This window comes from Pelophylax lessonae (genome assembly GCF_965119305.1).
Source record: "Pelophylax lessonae genome assembly, chromosome: 5".
NCBI lineage: Eukaryota > Metazoa > Chordata > Amphibia > Anura > Ranidae > Pelophylax > Pelophylax lessonae.
This window is the reverse complement of record NC_138772.1, coordinates 552,094,802-552,109,806: the sequence shown is the minus strand read 5'-3', so window position 1 is coordinate 552,109,806 and position 15,005 is coordinate 552,094,802. Positions and strand designations below refer to the sequence as shown.

Here is a 15,005-nt window from a genome sequence, read left to right as displayed (position 1 = left end):
CACTCAAGGACAGGACTACAGAACAACTTCCCTATTGTATGGGGATGAGGAGAGGGAGAAGTGTTCTGTAGTCCTAACCTAGGGTTGCAACATAGGTTTTGCACTTCAGGACGTCTCAGAAGAGGCAAAGCGTTTTTGACATTTTTTCTCCATTTTTTGGGTCGGCGGCGGTCGTGATTGACGATGGATTTACATCGAGGGACACCATTTTTTTTTCTTATTTAATAAAGGACTTGTCAGAAACTGTTCTGTCGTTTTTCCTTTTATACATTTTTTTGGTGAATAGGTAGGGGTACGATGTACTTGATGCCCATTCACATGGGGGGGGGGTCGGGATCTGGGGGCCCTCCTGTTAAAGGGAGCTTCCAGATTCCGATAAGCCTCCCACCTGCAGACCCCCACAACCACAGCCCAGGGTTGTCGGGAAGAGGTTCTTGTCCCCCCACATGCAAGCACCAGTGGCGGAGCCAGAGGGTTAGCTGGGGTGTCAATTGACACCCCAGAAAAAGTCCCTGCCACCCCTGTTGCCACCCCGATCCAGGCTGGCAGCGGAGGAATCACAGGCAGTGGTGGGATGGGATCAGCCGGTTCGCAGAACCGGCTGATCCCTCTAAGCTGGCGGCCAGGGTCAGGGAGCAGCAGAGCAGTGCGTCCCGAAGCCGAGCCCACCCATTCTGTGACAACAGCGAATGAAAATTCGCTATTGTCACATGGATCCTCCTCCGGCCAATCAGGGAGCGGGTCCTCCCGCTTCCTGATTGGCCGAATGGCAAACGCCGTGCCATTGGTCGAGGAGGCGCCGGCGGGAGGACTGAGAAGATGCAGGGAGCCGCGGACCGATGAGAAGCTGCTGTGTTGACCGTCCGTCCGTGAGGTAAGTAAGCCGGTCTCATGGGGGGGGGGGGGGGACGCTGGCACTCTGCAATGATTGCGGGCAAATGCTGTGGCTGTGGCATTCTGCAATAATCATTGGGGGCATTGCTGTCTCACTCTGCAATAATCATTGGGGGCATTGCTGTCTCACTGCAATAATCATTGGGGGCAAGGCTGTCTCACTCTGCAATAATCATTGGGGGCATTGCTGTCTCACTGCAATAATCATTGGGGGCATTGCTGTCTCACTGCAATAATCATTGGGGGCAAGGCTGTCTCACTGCAATAATCATTGGGGGCAAGGCTGTCTCACTCTGCAATAATCATTGGGGGCAAGGCTGTCTCACTCTGCAATAATCATTGGGGGCAAGGCTGTCTCACTGCAATAATAATTGGGGGCATTGCTGTCTCACTGCAATAATCATTGGGGGCATTGCTGTCTCACTGCAATAATCATTGGGGGCAAGGCTGTCTCACTCTGCAATAATCATTGGGGGCATTGCTGTCTCACTGCAATAATCATTGGGGGCAAGGCTGTCTCACTCTGCAATAATCATTGGGGGCAAGGCTGTCTCACTCTGCAATAATCATTGGGGGCAAGGCTGTCTCACTGCAATAATCATTGGGGGCATTGCTGTCTCACTGCAATAATCATTGGGGGCAAGGCTGTCTCACTGCAATAATCATTGGGGGCATTGCTGTCTCACTCTGCAATAATCATTGGGGGCATTGCTGTCGCACTCTGCAATAATCATTGGGGGCATTACTGTGGCACTCTGCAATAATCATTGGGGGCAAGGCTGTGGCACTCTGCAATAATCATTAGGGGCATTGCTGTGGCACTCTGCAATAATCATTCGGGGCAAACCTGTATCCTGTCTGTATCCTCTGATCACCACCACCTGTATCCTGTCTTTACTAGTAATGGCAGCGATCATTAGAGGGACTGCGACATTGCGGTGGACGAATCTGACACTAAATTACACTTTGTATATTGACCCCCCAAAATAATACCTAGCCACCCCTTTGCCACCCCTGTTTTAAAAGTCTAGCTCCGCCACTGGCAAGCACCCTCCCCATCCTGGGGCAAGTGACCAGGTATGGTTCAGGTATGGTGTGTTCGCCCCCCCATCCTGGGCTGACAGGCTGCATTCTCGGATAAGGGTCTGGTATGGGTTTTGGGGGGAACCTCACACCATTTTTTTTGCTTAATTTTGGCATGTGGTTCCCCTTAAAATCTGTACCAGACCTGAAGGGCCTCTTATAGATTTATTTTTTTAATTCTGTCACAGGGTCCCCCTTAACCACTTAAATACAGGGTTCTTTCACCCCCTTCCTGCTTAGACCAATTTTCAGCTTTCAGTGCTCATGGGAAATATTGATCAGTTTAGCATGGCACTGCTCCTTGTCTTTAACATTGGCATCTATGGGAAAATTGGTCAGTTTGGCATGGCACTGCTCCCTGTCTTTAAGATGGGCATCTATAGAAAATATTGAACAGCTTGGCATGGCACTGCTCCTTGTCTTTAACATTGGTGTCTATGGGAAATATTGGTCAGCTTGGCATGTCACTGCTCCTTGTCTTTAACATTGGCGTCTATTGTAAATATTGGTCAGCTTGGCATGTCACTGCTCCTTGTCTTTAACATTGGCATCTATGGGAAATATTGGTCAGCTTGGCATGTCACTGCTCCTTGTCTTTAACATTGGCATCTATGGGAAATATTGGTCAGCTTGGCATGTCACTGCTCCTTGTCTTTAACATTGGCATCTATGGGAAATATTGGTCAGCTTGGCATGTCAATGCTCCTTGTCTTTAACATTGGCGTCTATGGGAAATATTGGTCAGCTTGGCATGTCAATGCTCCTTGTCTTTAACATTGGCATCTATGGGAAATATTGGTCAGCTTGGCATGTCAATGCTCCTTGTCTTTAACATTGGCGTCTATGGGAAATATTGGTCAGCTTGGCATGGCACTGCTCCTTGTCTTTAACATTGGCATCTATGGGAAATATTGGTCTGCTTGGCATGGCACTGCTCCCTGTCTTTAAGATGGGCATCTATAGAAAATATTGAACAGCTTGGCATGGCACTGCTCCTTGTCTTTAACATTGGGGTCTATGGGAAATATTGGTCAGCTTGACATGTCACTGCTCCTTGTCTTTAACATTGGCATCTATGGGAAATATTGGTCAGCTTGGCATGGCACTGCTCACAAACTATAAGGGACAGGTGATGAGTGTGAAGGTATGAGCGCTGCTAATTAATTATTAATGTGTCCAAAGTGCAAAACAATTAAGGTGCAATGTGTAATCAATAAATATTCACAGTCATAAATTAATAAACTCATACGCTAATTATGCTAGTATAAACAAATATTTGACATGTGCTAAAAATATAACAAAGTGCAACGTGAATAAACGTATAAATCAAGTAGTTCCACCAGGATCTCTTCCACAGAAATCCAAAGTGCTCGGTGCCCAGTGATTCTGTGGTATATACTGTATTACTGACAGTCCCACAAAAATTTGCCACAATTACTTAATCAATAGTCTCATACAATTGTCCTCATTCAGAAGTACAAAGTGCTCAGTGTTATCGTGACATATATTGCTGACAGCTCCACACACAGATGTAAAAGTGCTCAGTGTCTTCTTTGTGTGCTCCCCTCTTTGATTTTAGTTATTGTGTCAAATTTTTGGTGGAACTGTCAGTTATATATACCACGGAATCACTGGGCACTGAGCACTTTGTACTTCTGAATGAGGACAATTGTATGAGACTATTGATTAAGTAATTGTGGCAAATTTTTGGTGGGACTGTCAGTAATACAGTATATACCACAGAATCACTGGGCACCGAGCACTTTGGATTTCTGTGGAAGAGATCCTGGTGGAACTACTTGATTTATACGTTTATTCACGTTGCACTTTATTGTATTTTTAGCACATGTCAAAAATGTGTTTATACTAGCATAATTAGCGTATGAGTTTATTAATTTATGATTGTGAATATTTATTGATTACACATTGCACCTTAAGGCTCCTTTCACACAGTAAGTCCGTCAAACGGACTCCGCTTTTCTCAGCGGGGGATCGATCCGCCGATCCCTCGCTGAGCAGGAGAATGACAGCTGTTCTCTGCACTGTGTGCGGAGACACAGCTGTCACAGCCCCATAGATCTCTATGGGAGAATCAGATGGGCCGCTCTCATCCGATCCCATCCGATCCGATCCGCTGGACGGATGGAAAATAGGGTTTCCATCCGTCCAGATTTGATGGATCGGATCGGGTGTCAGCGGAGATGCATGGGGGGACCGTTCATGCACCCAGCCTTTGGCCAATCATTGCTCTGACCGGACACTGTGCTGTGATTGGCCAAAGCATAAAGGTCAGGTGCATGCTTTGGCCAATCACAAGCACTTAATGCACTGCAATCGCGCAGTGCATTATGGGACAGGCATCGGCGGGCGAACACATGAACCCCCGATGTTTGAGTCGAACTTAAGTTCAACTTGAACATCAAGCCCATCTCTACTGAGGTGTTATGGAAGCTCAGGTTGCTTTGATAGCGGTTTTCAGATCATCTGCATTGTTGGGTTCCGGTGTCTCTCATCTTCCTCTTGACAATACCCCACAGATTCTCTATGGGGTTTAGGTCAGGCGAGTTTGCTGGCCAATCAAGCACAGTGATCCCATGATCATGTGACCAGGTATTGGTAGTTTAGGCAGTGTGGGCGGTGCCAAGTCCTGCTGGAAAATCAGCATCTCCATAAGTGGACCAACACCAGCAGATGACACGGCTCCCCAAATCATCACTGACTGTAGAAACTTCCCACTGGACCTCATGCAACTTGGATTCTGTGCCTCTCCACTCCTCCTCCAGACTCTGGGACCTTGATTTCCAAATGAAATGCTACATTTTCCACAGTCAGTGATGATTTAAGGAGTCGTGTCATCTGCTGGTGTTGGTCCACTGTGTCTTATCAAGTCCAAAGCCAGCGCAGCCCTCTACCAGGAAATTCTACAGCACTTCATGCCAGTGTTAATTTTGGTAGCAAAATTCGATTTAGTTTTAAGCCCCGTACACACGTAAAGATTGTTGGCCGTAAATATTCGGCCGCCGAACGATCGGCCGATTGTCGGCTTGTTAGTGTGATGCTTCCGACAACCGACTGCGACTTTTCGGCCGAACAGAATCGGGTGTGCAGGCTATAAATTTTTTGTTGGCCGTCACCAGAACGGCCGATTGTTCGCCAGTCAGTACAGAATTCGGCCGACTAACAGCAGATGAGCAAGACTGGGCATGCTCAGAGAAGAAAAAACACATGGAAAGTAAACCAGCACATGACATCACTTCTGCCGTCGGCTGTTGTTGGCCGAAAAAATTAGTGTGCAGTCTTTAGGACTTTTCAACCGACAGGACAGCACCGGACAAAAGACGGCCGATCGTTCGGCCGACATTCGGTACGTGTGTACGGGGCTTTAGTCATAATCTTGTGACTAAAATGCTATTTTAGTTTTAGTCATATTTTAGTCATCTGAATTGTTTTAGTTGTAGTCGTATTTTTGTCTACTAAAATCTCCAGTACATTTTAGTCAACTACAAATCAAATGGGTTTAGGTAAATTGTAACGCATTATTTAAACATTTCTCCAGAATTTTCAAGCTAATTATATACTCCTAGAGTAAAAATCAAATAACATGTTATGATTTTATTTTTTTACAATGTCACTGACTATCACTCTGTCCATTCAGAAAAGGAAGGAGATGGTAAATTACATATTTACTGACCCCTTCCTGGTTCTCTATTGTGACACATCCCCTGCAGCAGCCGGCAGGAGAGGGAAGGGAGCACAGTGTGTGTGTTTGGGGGGGGGGGGGGACCAGGGGAGCACACAGGGGCCCAGAGACAGCAGAACACAAGTGAACTGGATAGGAGGGGCGGAGGGGGCAGCATACAGAGGAACCAATCTCCTCCATTTTCCTCCTGCAGCTACAGGAGGAAAAAGGAGGACAGTGATTTCTCTACATGCTGCCCCCGCCGCCCCTCCTATCCAGGTGTACAGGGGAGCCGCACAGGGCCTGGAGCATGGGGCCTGGTTACAATTGAAACCCCTGCAACCCCTGTAGTTACGCCCCTGGTGCTATTATTACCGGCTCTGGATGGAATTATGTTGCTGATTTAGAAATGGCCAACAGAGGAGCGTTCATTTTGATGTAAATTTTCGATTTAGTTTTAGTCAGTCTTTTGACCAAAATGTAATTTTGGTTTTAGGCCCCTTTCACACTTGTGAGACTTGTCCTGTGATTTTCGGGCTGCAAAGTCGCATGACAAGTCGTGCTCCATGATTTCCAATGAGTACCATTCATATCTGTGTAACCAAGCTGCAAAGACTTCAAAGTGGTCGCTGCACTACTTTGGTCTGATTTTGATACATTTTGAGGTCCATAGACATAGGCATTGCTTCAAGTCCAGTCAAAATCGCGGTAAAAAAATTGCTTCAAAATCACAAGACTTTTAGGTCGCACAAGTTTGAAAGGGGCCTTAGTCCTATTTTAGTCATCTGAATTATTTTAGTTTAAGGGCCCTTTCACTCTTATGGGACCTAAAAGTCATGCGATTTTTCCCCAGTTTTATTGCCGTGATTTTACTACAATTTTGCCATAATTTTGACAGGACTTAAAGCAATGCCTATATCTTTGGACCTCAAAACGCATTACAATCAGCTCAAAGTAGTGCAGGGACTATTTTGAAGTCGTTACGACTTGAAGTTGCACAGATATAAATGGTACTCATTGGAAATGATGGAGTATGACTTGTCATGCGACTTTGCAGCCCCAAGTCGCAGGACAAGTCGCACAAGTGTTAAAGGGGCCTTAGGCTGGCCATACATGGGTCGAATTTCAAAATAATTTTGTTTCGCAAATCTTATCTAAGAATTTTCGTTCGAATTTCGCACCATTAGTGGGCCGCAACAACGGCCGATTTTTGTGCAGTCATCGTTTTTGTGTGTCCGGGAATGTTGTAAATTTTTCTAAAAAACAAACGATTTTCTAATCAATGATGAGAGAATCGTGCGCAAAATATAACTGAAAAAGAAATGAAGCATGAGTGCAAGAAAATAAAATTCCTGCAAAGAAAAGAAGATTTCCAGCCATGAAAATCCATTTCTGTAGCAGTATGAGGTGAAATTGAAGGCTTGGTTGGTCGAATTTTGAAATCAATGGTGGCACCATCGAATCACAAAAAGCACAAAATTTCAGATTTTGGAAAGAATTCGACCCATGTATGGCCAGCTTAAGTCGTATTTTTGTCGACTTAGTTCAAACCACACATGTGAGGTATCGCCGCGATCGCCAGAGCGTGAGCAATAAAAATATTCTGTAACTCTAAACTGGTAACCGTTAAACTTTTTTAAAGCGTCGTCTATGTAGATTTTTATTGGCCGTAGTTTGTCGCCATTCTGCAGGTGTGCAAAATTTTAAACCGTAACATGTTGGGTATCTATTCACTCGGCGTGACATCATCTTTCACAATATACAAAAAAATGGGCTAACTTTACTGTTTAGTTTTTTAAATGCAGTGAAATGTAATTTTTCCCAAAAAATGGCGTTTGGAAGACTGCTGCGCAAATACTGCATGACAAAAAAATATTACAACGTTTGCCGTTTTATTCTTATTTCGAGTCTTTGCTAAAAATATATATATATAATGTTTGGGGTTCTAAGTAGTTTTCTAGGAAAAAATACTGATTTTAACATGTATCAGAAATGGGCTTGGTCCTTAAGTGGTTAACACTGCTTCATGCTTCCCTCTGCTGACCAGCTTTATGGAGATGCTGATTTCATTTTCCAGAAGGACTTGGCACCGCCCACACTGCCAAAACTACCAATACCTGGTCACATGATCACGGGATCATTGTGCTTTATTGGTCAGCAAACTTGCCTGACCTAAACCCCATAGAGAATCTGTGGGGTATTGTCAAGAGGAAGATGAGAGACACCAGACCCAACAATGCAGAGGAGCTATCAAAGCAACCTGGGCTTCCATAACACCTCAGCAGTGCCACAGGCTGATCGCCTCCATGCCACGCCACATTATTGCAGTAATTCATGCAAAGGAGCCCCGACCAAGTATTGAGTGCATCCTATACTGTACATGGACAGACTTCTCCCCCTATACTGTACATGGACAGACTTCTCCCCCTATACTGTACATGGACAGACTTCTCCTCCTATACTGTACATGGACAGACTTCTCCCCCTATACTGTACATGGACAGACTTCCCATCCTATACTGTACATGGACAGACTTCTCCCCCTATACTGTACATGGACAGACTTCTCATCCTATACTGTACATGGACAGACTTCTCCCCCTATACTGTACATGGACAGACTTCTCCTCCTATACTGTACATGGACAGACTTCTCATCCTATACTGTACATGGACAGACTTCTCCCCCTATACTGTACATGGACAGACTTCTCCCCCTATACTGTACATGGACAGACTTCTCCCCCTATACTGTACATGGACAGACTTCTCATCCTATACTGTACATGGACAGACTTCTCCCCTTATACTGTACATGGACAGACTTCTCCCCCTATACTGTACATGGACAGACTTCTCCTCCTATACTGTACATGGACAGACTTCTCCCCCTATACTGTACATGGACAGACTTCTCATCCTATACTGTACATGGACAGACTTCTCCCCCTATACTGTACATGGACAGACTTCTCCCCCTATACTGTACATGGACAGACTTCTCCTCCTATACTGTACATGGACAGACTTCTCCTCCTATACTGTACATGGACAGACTTCTCCCCCTATACTGTACATGGACAGACTTCTCATCCTATACTGTACATGGACAGACTTCTCCCCCTATACTGTACATGGACAGACTTCTCCTCCTATACTGTACATGGACAGACTTCTCCCCCTATACTGTACATGGACAGACTTCTCCTATACTGTACATGGACAGACTTCTCCCTCTATACTGTACATGGACAGACTTCTCCTCCTATACTGTACATGGACAGACTTCTCCCCCTATACTGTACATGGACAGACTTCTCATCCTATACTGTACATGGACAGACTTCTCCCCCTATACTGTACATGGACAGACTTCTCCTCCTATACTGTACATGGACAGACTTCTCCCCCTATACTGTACATGGACAGACTTCTCATCCTATACTGTACATGGACAGACTTCTCATCCTATACTGTACATGGACAGACTTCTCCCCCTATACTGTACATGGACAGACTTCTCATCCTATACTGTACATGGACAGACTTCTCCCCCTATACTGTACATGGACAGACTTCTCCCCCTATACTGTACACGGACAGACTTCTCCCCCTATACTGTACATGGACAGACTTCTCCCCCTATACTGTACATGGACAGACTTCTCCTATACTGTACATGGACAGACTTCTCCTCCTATACTGTACATGGACAGACTTCTCCTATACTGTACATGGACAGACTTCTCCCTCTATACTGTACATGGACAGACTTCTCCTCCTATACTGTACATGGACAGACTTCTCCCCCTATACTGTACATGGACAGACTTCTCATCCTATACTGTACATGGACAGACTTCTCCTCCTATACTGTACATGGACAGACTTCTCCCCCTATACTGTACATGGACAGACTTCTCATCCTATACTGTACATGGACAGACTTCTCCCCCTATACTGTACATGGACAGACTTCTCCTCCTATACTGTACACGGACAGACTTCTCATCCTATACTGTACATGGACAGACTTCTCCCCCTATACTGTACATGGACAGACTTCTCATCCTATACTGTACATGGACAGACTTCTCATCCTATACTGTACATGGACAGACTTCTCCTCCTATACTGTACATGGACAGACTTCTCCCCCTATACTGTACATGGACAGACTTCTCATCCTATACTGTACATGGACAGACTTCTCCCCCTATACTGTACATGGACAGACTTCTCCCCCTATACTGTACATGGACAGACTTCTCCTCCTATACTGTACATGGACAGACTTCTCCTCCTATACTGTACATGGACAGACTTCTCCCCCTATACTGTACATGGACAGACTTCTCATCCTATACTGTACATGGACAGACTTCTCATCCTATACTGTACATGGACAGACTTCTCCTCCTATACTGTACATGGACAGACTTCTCCTATACTGTACATGGACAGACTTCTCCCCCTATACTGTACATGGACAGACTTCTCCTCCTATACTGTACATGGACAGACTTCTCCCCCTATACTGTACATGGACAGACTTCTCATCCTATACTGTACATGGACAGACTTCTCATCCTATACTGTACATGGACAGACTTCTCCCCCTATACTGTACATGGACAGACTTCTCCCCCTATACTGTACACGGACAGACTTCTCATCCTATACTGTACATGGACAGACTTCTCCCCCTATACTGTACATGGACAGACTTCTCCCCCTATACTGTACATGGACAGACTTCTCATCCTATACTGTACATGGACAGACTTCTCCCCCTATACTGTACATGGACAGACTTCTCCCCCTATACTGTACATGGACAGACTTCTCCCCCTATACTGTACACGGACAGACTTCTCATCCTATACTGTACATGGACAGACTTCTCCCCCTATACTGTACATGGACAGACTTCTCCCCCTATACTGTACATGGACAGACTTCTCATCCTATACTGTACATGGACAGACTTCCCATCCTATACTGTACATGGACAGACTTCTCCCCCTATACTGTTCATGGACAGACTTCTCATCCTATACTGTACATGGACAGACTTCTCATCCTATACTGTACATGGACAGACTTCTCCCCCTATACTGTACATGGACAGACTTCTCATCCTATACTGTACATGGACAGACTTCTCCCCCTATACTGTACATGGACAGACTTCTCATCCTATACTGTACATGGACAGACTTCTCCCCCTATACTGTACATGGACAGACTTCCCATCCTATACTGTACATGGACAGACTTCTCCCCCTATACTGTACATGGACAGACTTCTCATCCTATACTGTACATGGACAGACTTCTCCTCCTATACTGTACATGGACAGACTTCTCCCCCTATACTGTACATGGACAGACTTCCCATCCTATACTGTACATGGACAGACTTCTCCCCCTATACTGTACATGGACAGACTTCTCATCCTATACTGTACATGGACAGACTTCTCCCCCTATACTGTACATGGACAGACTTCTCCCCCTATACTGTACATGGACAGACTTCTCCCCCTATACTGTACATGGACAGACTTCTCATCCTATACTGTACATGGACAGACTTCTCATCCTATACTGTACATGGACAGACTTCTCCCCCTATACTGTACATGGACAGACTTCTCATCCTATACTGTACATGGACAGACTTCTCCTCCTATACTGTTCATGGACAGACTTCTCCCCCTATACTGTACATGGACAGACTTCTCCTCCTATACTGTACATGGACAGACTTCTCCTCCTATACTGTACATGGACAGACTTCTCCTATACTGTACATGGACAGACTTCTCCTCCTATACTGTACATGGACAGACTTCTCATCCTATACTGTACATGGACAGACTTCTCCTATACTGTACATGGACAGACTTCTCCTCCTATACTGTACATGGACAGACTTCTCCCCCTATACTGTACATGGACAGACTTCTCCTCCTATACTGTACATGGACAGACTTCTCCCCCTATACTGTACATGGACAGACTTCTCCCCCTATACTGTACATGGACAGACTTCTCCCCCTATACTGTACATGGACAGACTTCTCATCCTATACTGTACATGGACAGACTTCTCCCCCTATACTGTACATGGACAGACTTCTCCTCCTATACTGTACACGGACAGACTTCTCATCCTATACTGTACATGGACAGACTTCTCCCCCTATACTGTACATGGACAGACTTCTCATCCTATACTGTACATGGACAGACTTCTCATCCTATACTGTACATGGACAGACTTCTCCTCCTATACTGTACATGGACAGACTTCTCCCCCTATACTGTACATGGACAGACTTCTCATCCTATACTGTACATGGACAGACTTCTCCCCCTATACTGTACATGGACAGACTTCTCCCCCTATACTGTACATGGACAGACTTCTCCTCCTATACTGTACATGGACAGACTTCTCCTCCTATACTGTACATGGACAGACTTCTCCCCCTATACTGTACATGGACAGACTTCTCATCCTATACTGTACATGGACAGACTTCTCATCCTATACTGTACATGGACAGACTTCTCCTCCTATACTGTACATGGACAGACTTCTCCTATACTGTACATGGACAGACTTCTCCCCCTATACTGTACATGGACAGACTTCTCCTCCTATACTGTACATGGACAGACTTCTCCCCCTATACTGTACATGGACAGACTTCTCATCCTATACTGTACATGGACAGACTTCTCATCCTATACTGTACATGGACAGACTTCTCCCCCTATACTGTACATGGACAGACTTCTCCCCCTATACTGTACACGGACAGACTTCTCATCCTATACTGTACATGGACAGACTTCTCCCCCTATACTGTACATGGACAGACTTCTCCCCCTATACTGTACATGGACAGACTTCTCCCCCTATACTGTACACGGACAGACTTCTCATCCTATACTGTACATGGACAGACTTCTCCCCCTATACTGTACATGGACAGACTTCTCCCCCTATACTGTACATGGACAGACTTCTCATCCTATACTGTACATGGACAGACTTCCCATCCTATACTGTACATGGACAGACTTCTCCCCCTATACTGTTCATGGACAGACTTCTCATCCTATACTGTACATGGACAGACTTCTCATCCTATACTGTACATGGACAGACTTCTCCCCCTATACTGTACATGGACAGACTTCTCATCCTATACTGTACATGGACAGACTTCTCCCCCTATACTGTACATGGACAGACTTCTCATCCTATACTGTACATGGACAGACTTCTCCCCCTATACTGTACATGGACAGACTTCCCATCCTATACTGTACATGGACAGACTTCTCCCCCTATACTGTACATGGACAGACTTCTCATCCTATACTGTACATGGACAGACTTCTCCTCCTATACTGTACATGGACAGACTTCTCCCCCTATACTGTACATGGACAGACTTCCCATCCTATACTGTACATGGACAGACTTCTCCCCCTATACTGTACATGGACAGACTTCTCATCCTATACTGTACATGGACAGACTTCTCCCCCTATACTGTACATGGACAGACTTCTCACCCTATACTGTACATGGACAGACTTCTCCTATACTGTACATGGACAGACTTCTCCCCCTATACTGTACATGGACAGACTTCTCATCCTATACTGTACATGGACAGACTTCTCATCCTATACTGTACATGGACAGACTTCTCCCCCTATACTGTACATGGACAGACTTCTCATCCTATACTGTACATGGACAGACTTCTCCTCCTATACTGTTCATGGACAGACTTCTCCCCCTATACTGTACATGGACAGACTTCTCCTCCTATACTGTACATGGACAGACTTCTCATCCTATACTGTACATGGACAGACTTCTCCTATACTGTACATGGACAGACTTCTCCTCCTATACTGTACATGGACAGACTTCTCCCCCTATACTGTACATGGACAGACTTCTCCTCCTATACTGTACATGGACAGACTTCTCCCCCTATACTGTACATGGACAGACTTCTCCCCCTATACTGTACATGGACAGACTTTTCACTAAGCCAACATTTTTTTTTATTGGTCTTATGTAATATTCTAATTTTCTGAGATCCTGAATTTTGGGGTGTCACTCGCTGGAAGCCATAATCATCAAAGTTAAAAGAAAGAAATGCATGAAATCTATCACTCTGTGTGTAACGCATCTATATAAAATATAGGAGTTTCACTTTTTGAATTGAATTACTGAAATAAATTCATTTTTTGATGATATTCTAATTTTATGAGATGCTCCGGTAATTGGCTGATTTCTGCTTTGTCTCAGCCTGCTCTGGTCTGTCTATGAAATATTCGGGTCTATTATAAACCATCCATACTTTACCTCCAGGAGGGGTTCAGGGAGCTCTACCAGGAGTTTAAAGAGGAACTCTCCATCCTCTCTCTGGTTGTAGAGATCCAGGGCTTCTCTGATCCGTTCTTTATGATCCTGAGAGTGAGCCACCTCCAATGTGATTGCACAGAGCCATAGCACACACTGCCAGATCTTCATCTTCCCTGGGAGGATGGTGTATGGTGAATGTCCCTGTGATCTCCCCTTTATAGTGTCCCCGTCTCTTCCCCTTCCTGGAAGATGTGACTACATTATTATAAGATGCCAGCTGAGATTTCCACATCCTCAGCCTGCCAGGAATTGCAACAGATCTAAAACCTGCCAAATTCAATTCCTTGCACAACCTTTCCAATCCTGCAACATCCTTTACCTCCTTGCCAGACGCAATCTCAGATTCTTAGTCCCGTGTTCTATCCGGAGGCAAAATTTTTATTAATATATGAAAAGGAGAACCGAAAATTTCTGCAATGGGTCGGTTTATTTTCCAATAACTGTTAGATTGGAGCTAGAAATGCGTTACAATGTATCCTCTTACTGCTTACCGACCAAATCTTACACTTATATTTCACTTATTTTTTTATTTATTTTTTTAAACAGTTTTTATTGAATTTTAAGTGCATAACAGACAAATAAGTCAGCAACATTAGGTAAGTACAAAGTACAAGCTTAGGAAAGGATCCAACAATTGACAACTAACCAGCAATAGAAAAGTATTATACAGTATTGACCTGAGATATAGACGGGCATTAGCTATAAAACCTCAACCAGCCAAAGACCCTCGGAGCCTTAACCCCCAGTGCGGGGAAAAGAACCTGTAACAGACAAACTATATTATGTCTGAACAGAGGAGCGATTTAGTAGTGAAAAGGCTCCATGTAGGTCCGGGAAAATGCAGACAGGTTGATTGTGGTATAACAGAACAGGTCCTAAAGTATT

At 44.8% G+C, this 15,005-nt stretch overlaps 1 protein-coding gene across 1 annotated transcript in view; it reads right to left on the bottom strand.

The window, feature by feature from the left end:
* Nucleotides 1-14,278, bottom strand: part of LOC309556596 (cathelicidin antimicrobial peptide-like) — a gene marked incomplete at its 3' end in the record, with an annotated part of 37,810 nt that extends 23,532 nt beyond the window's left edge. Inside the window, exon 1 of the mRNA XM_082259035.1 lies at nt 14,061-14,278. Coding sequence (XP_082115161.1) covers nt 14,061-14,228 — 168 coding nt within the window. The 5' untranslated portion in view covers nt 14,229-14,278. The remainder of the gene's footprint in view (nt 1-14,060) is intronic.
* Nucleotides 14,279-15,005: the final 727 nt, after the last annotated feature.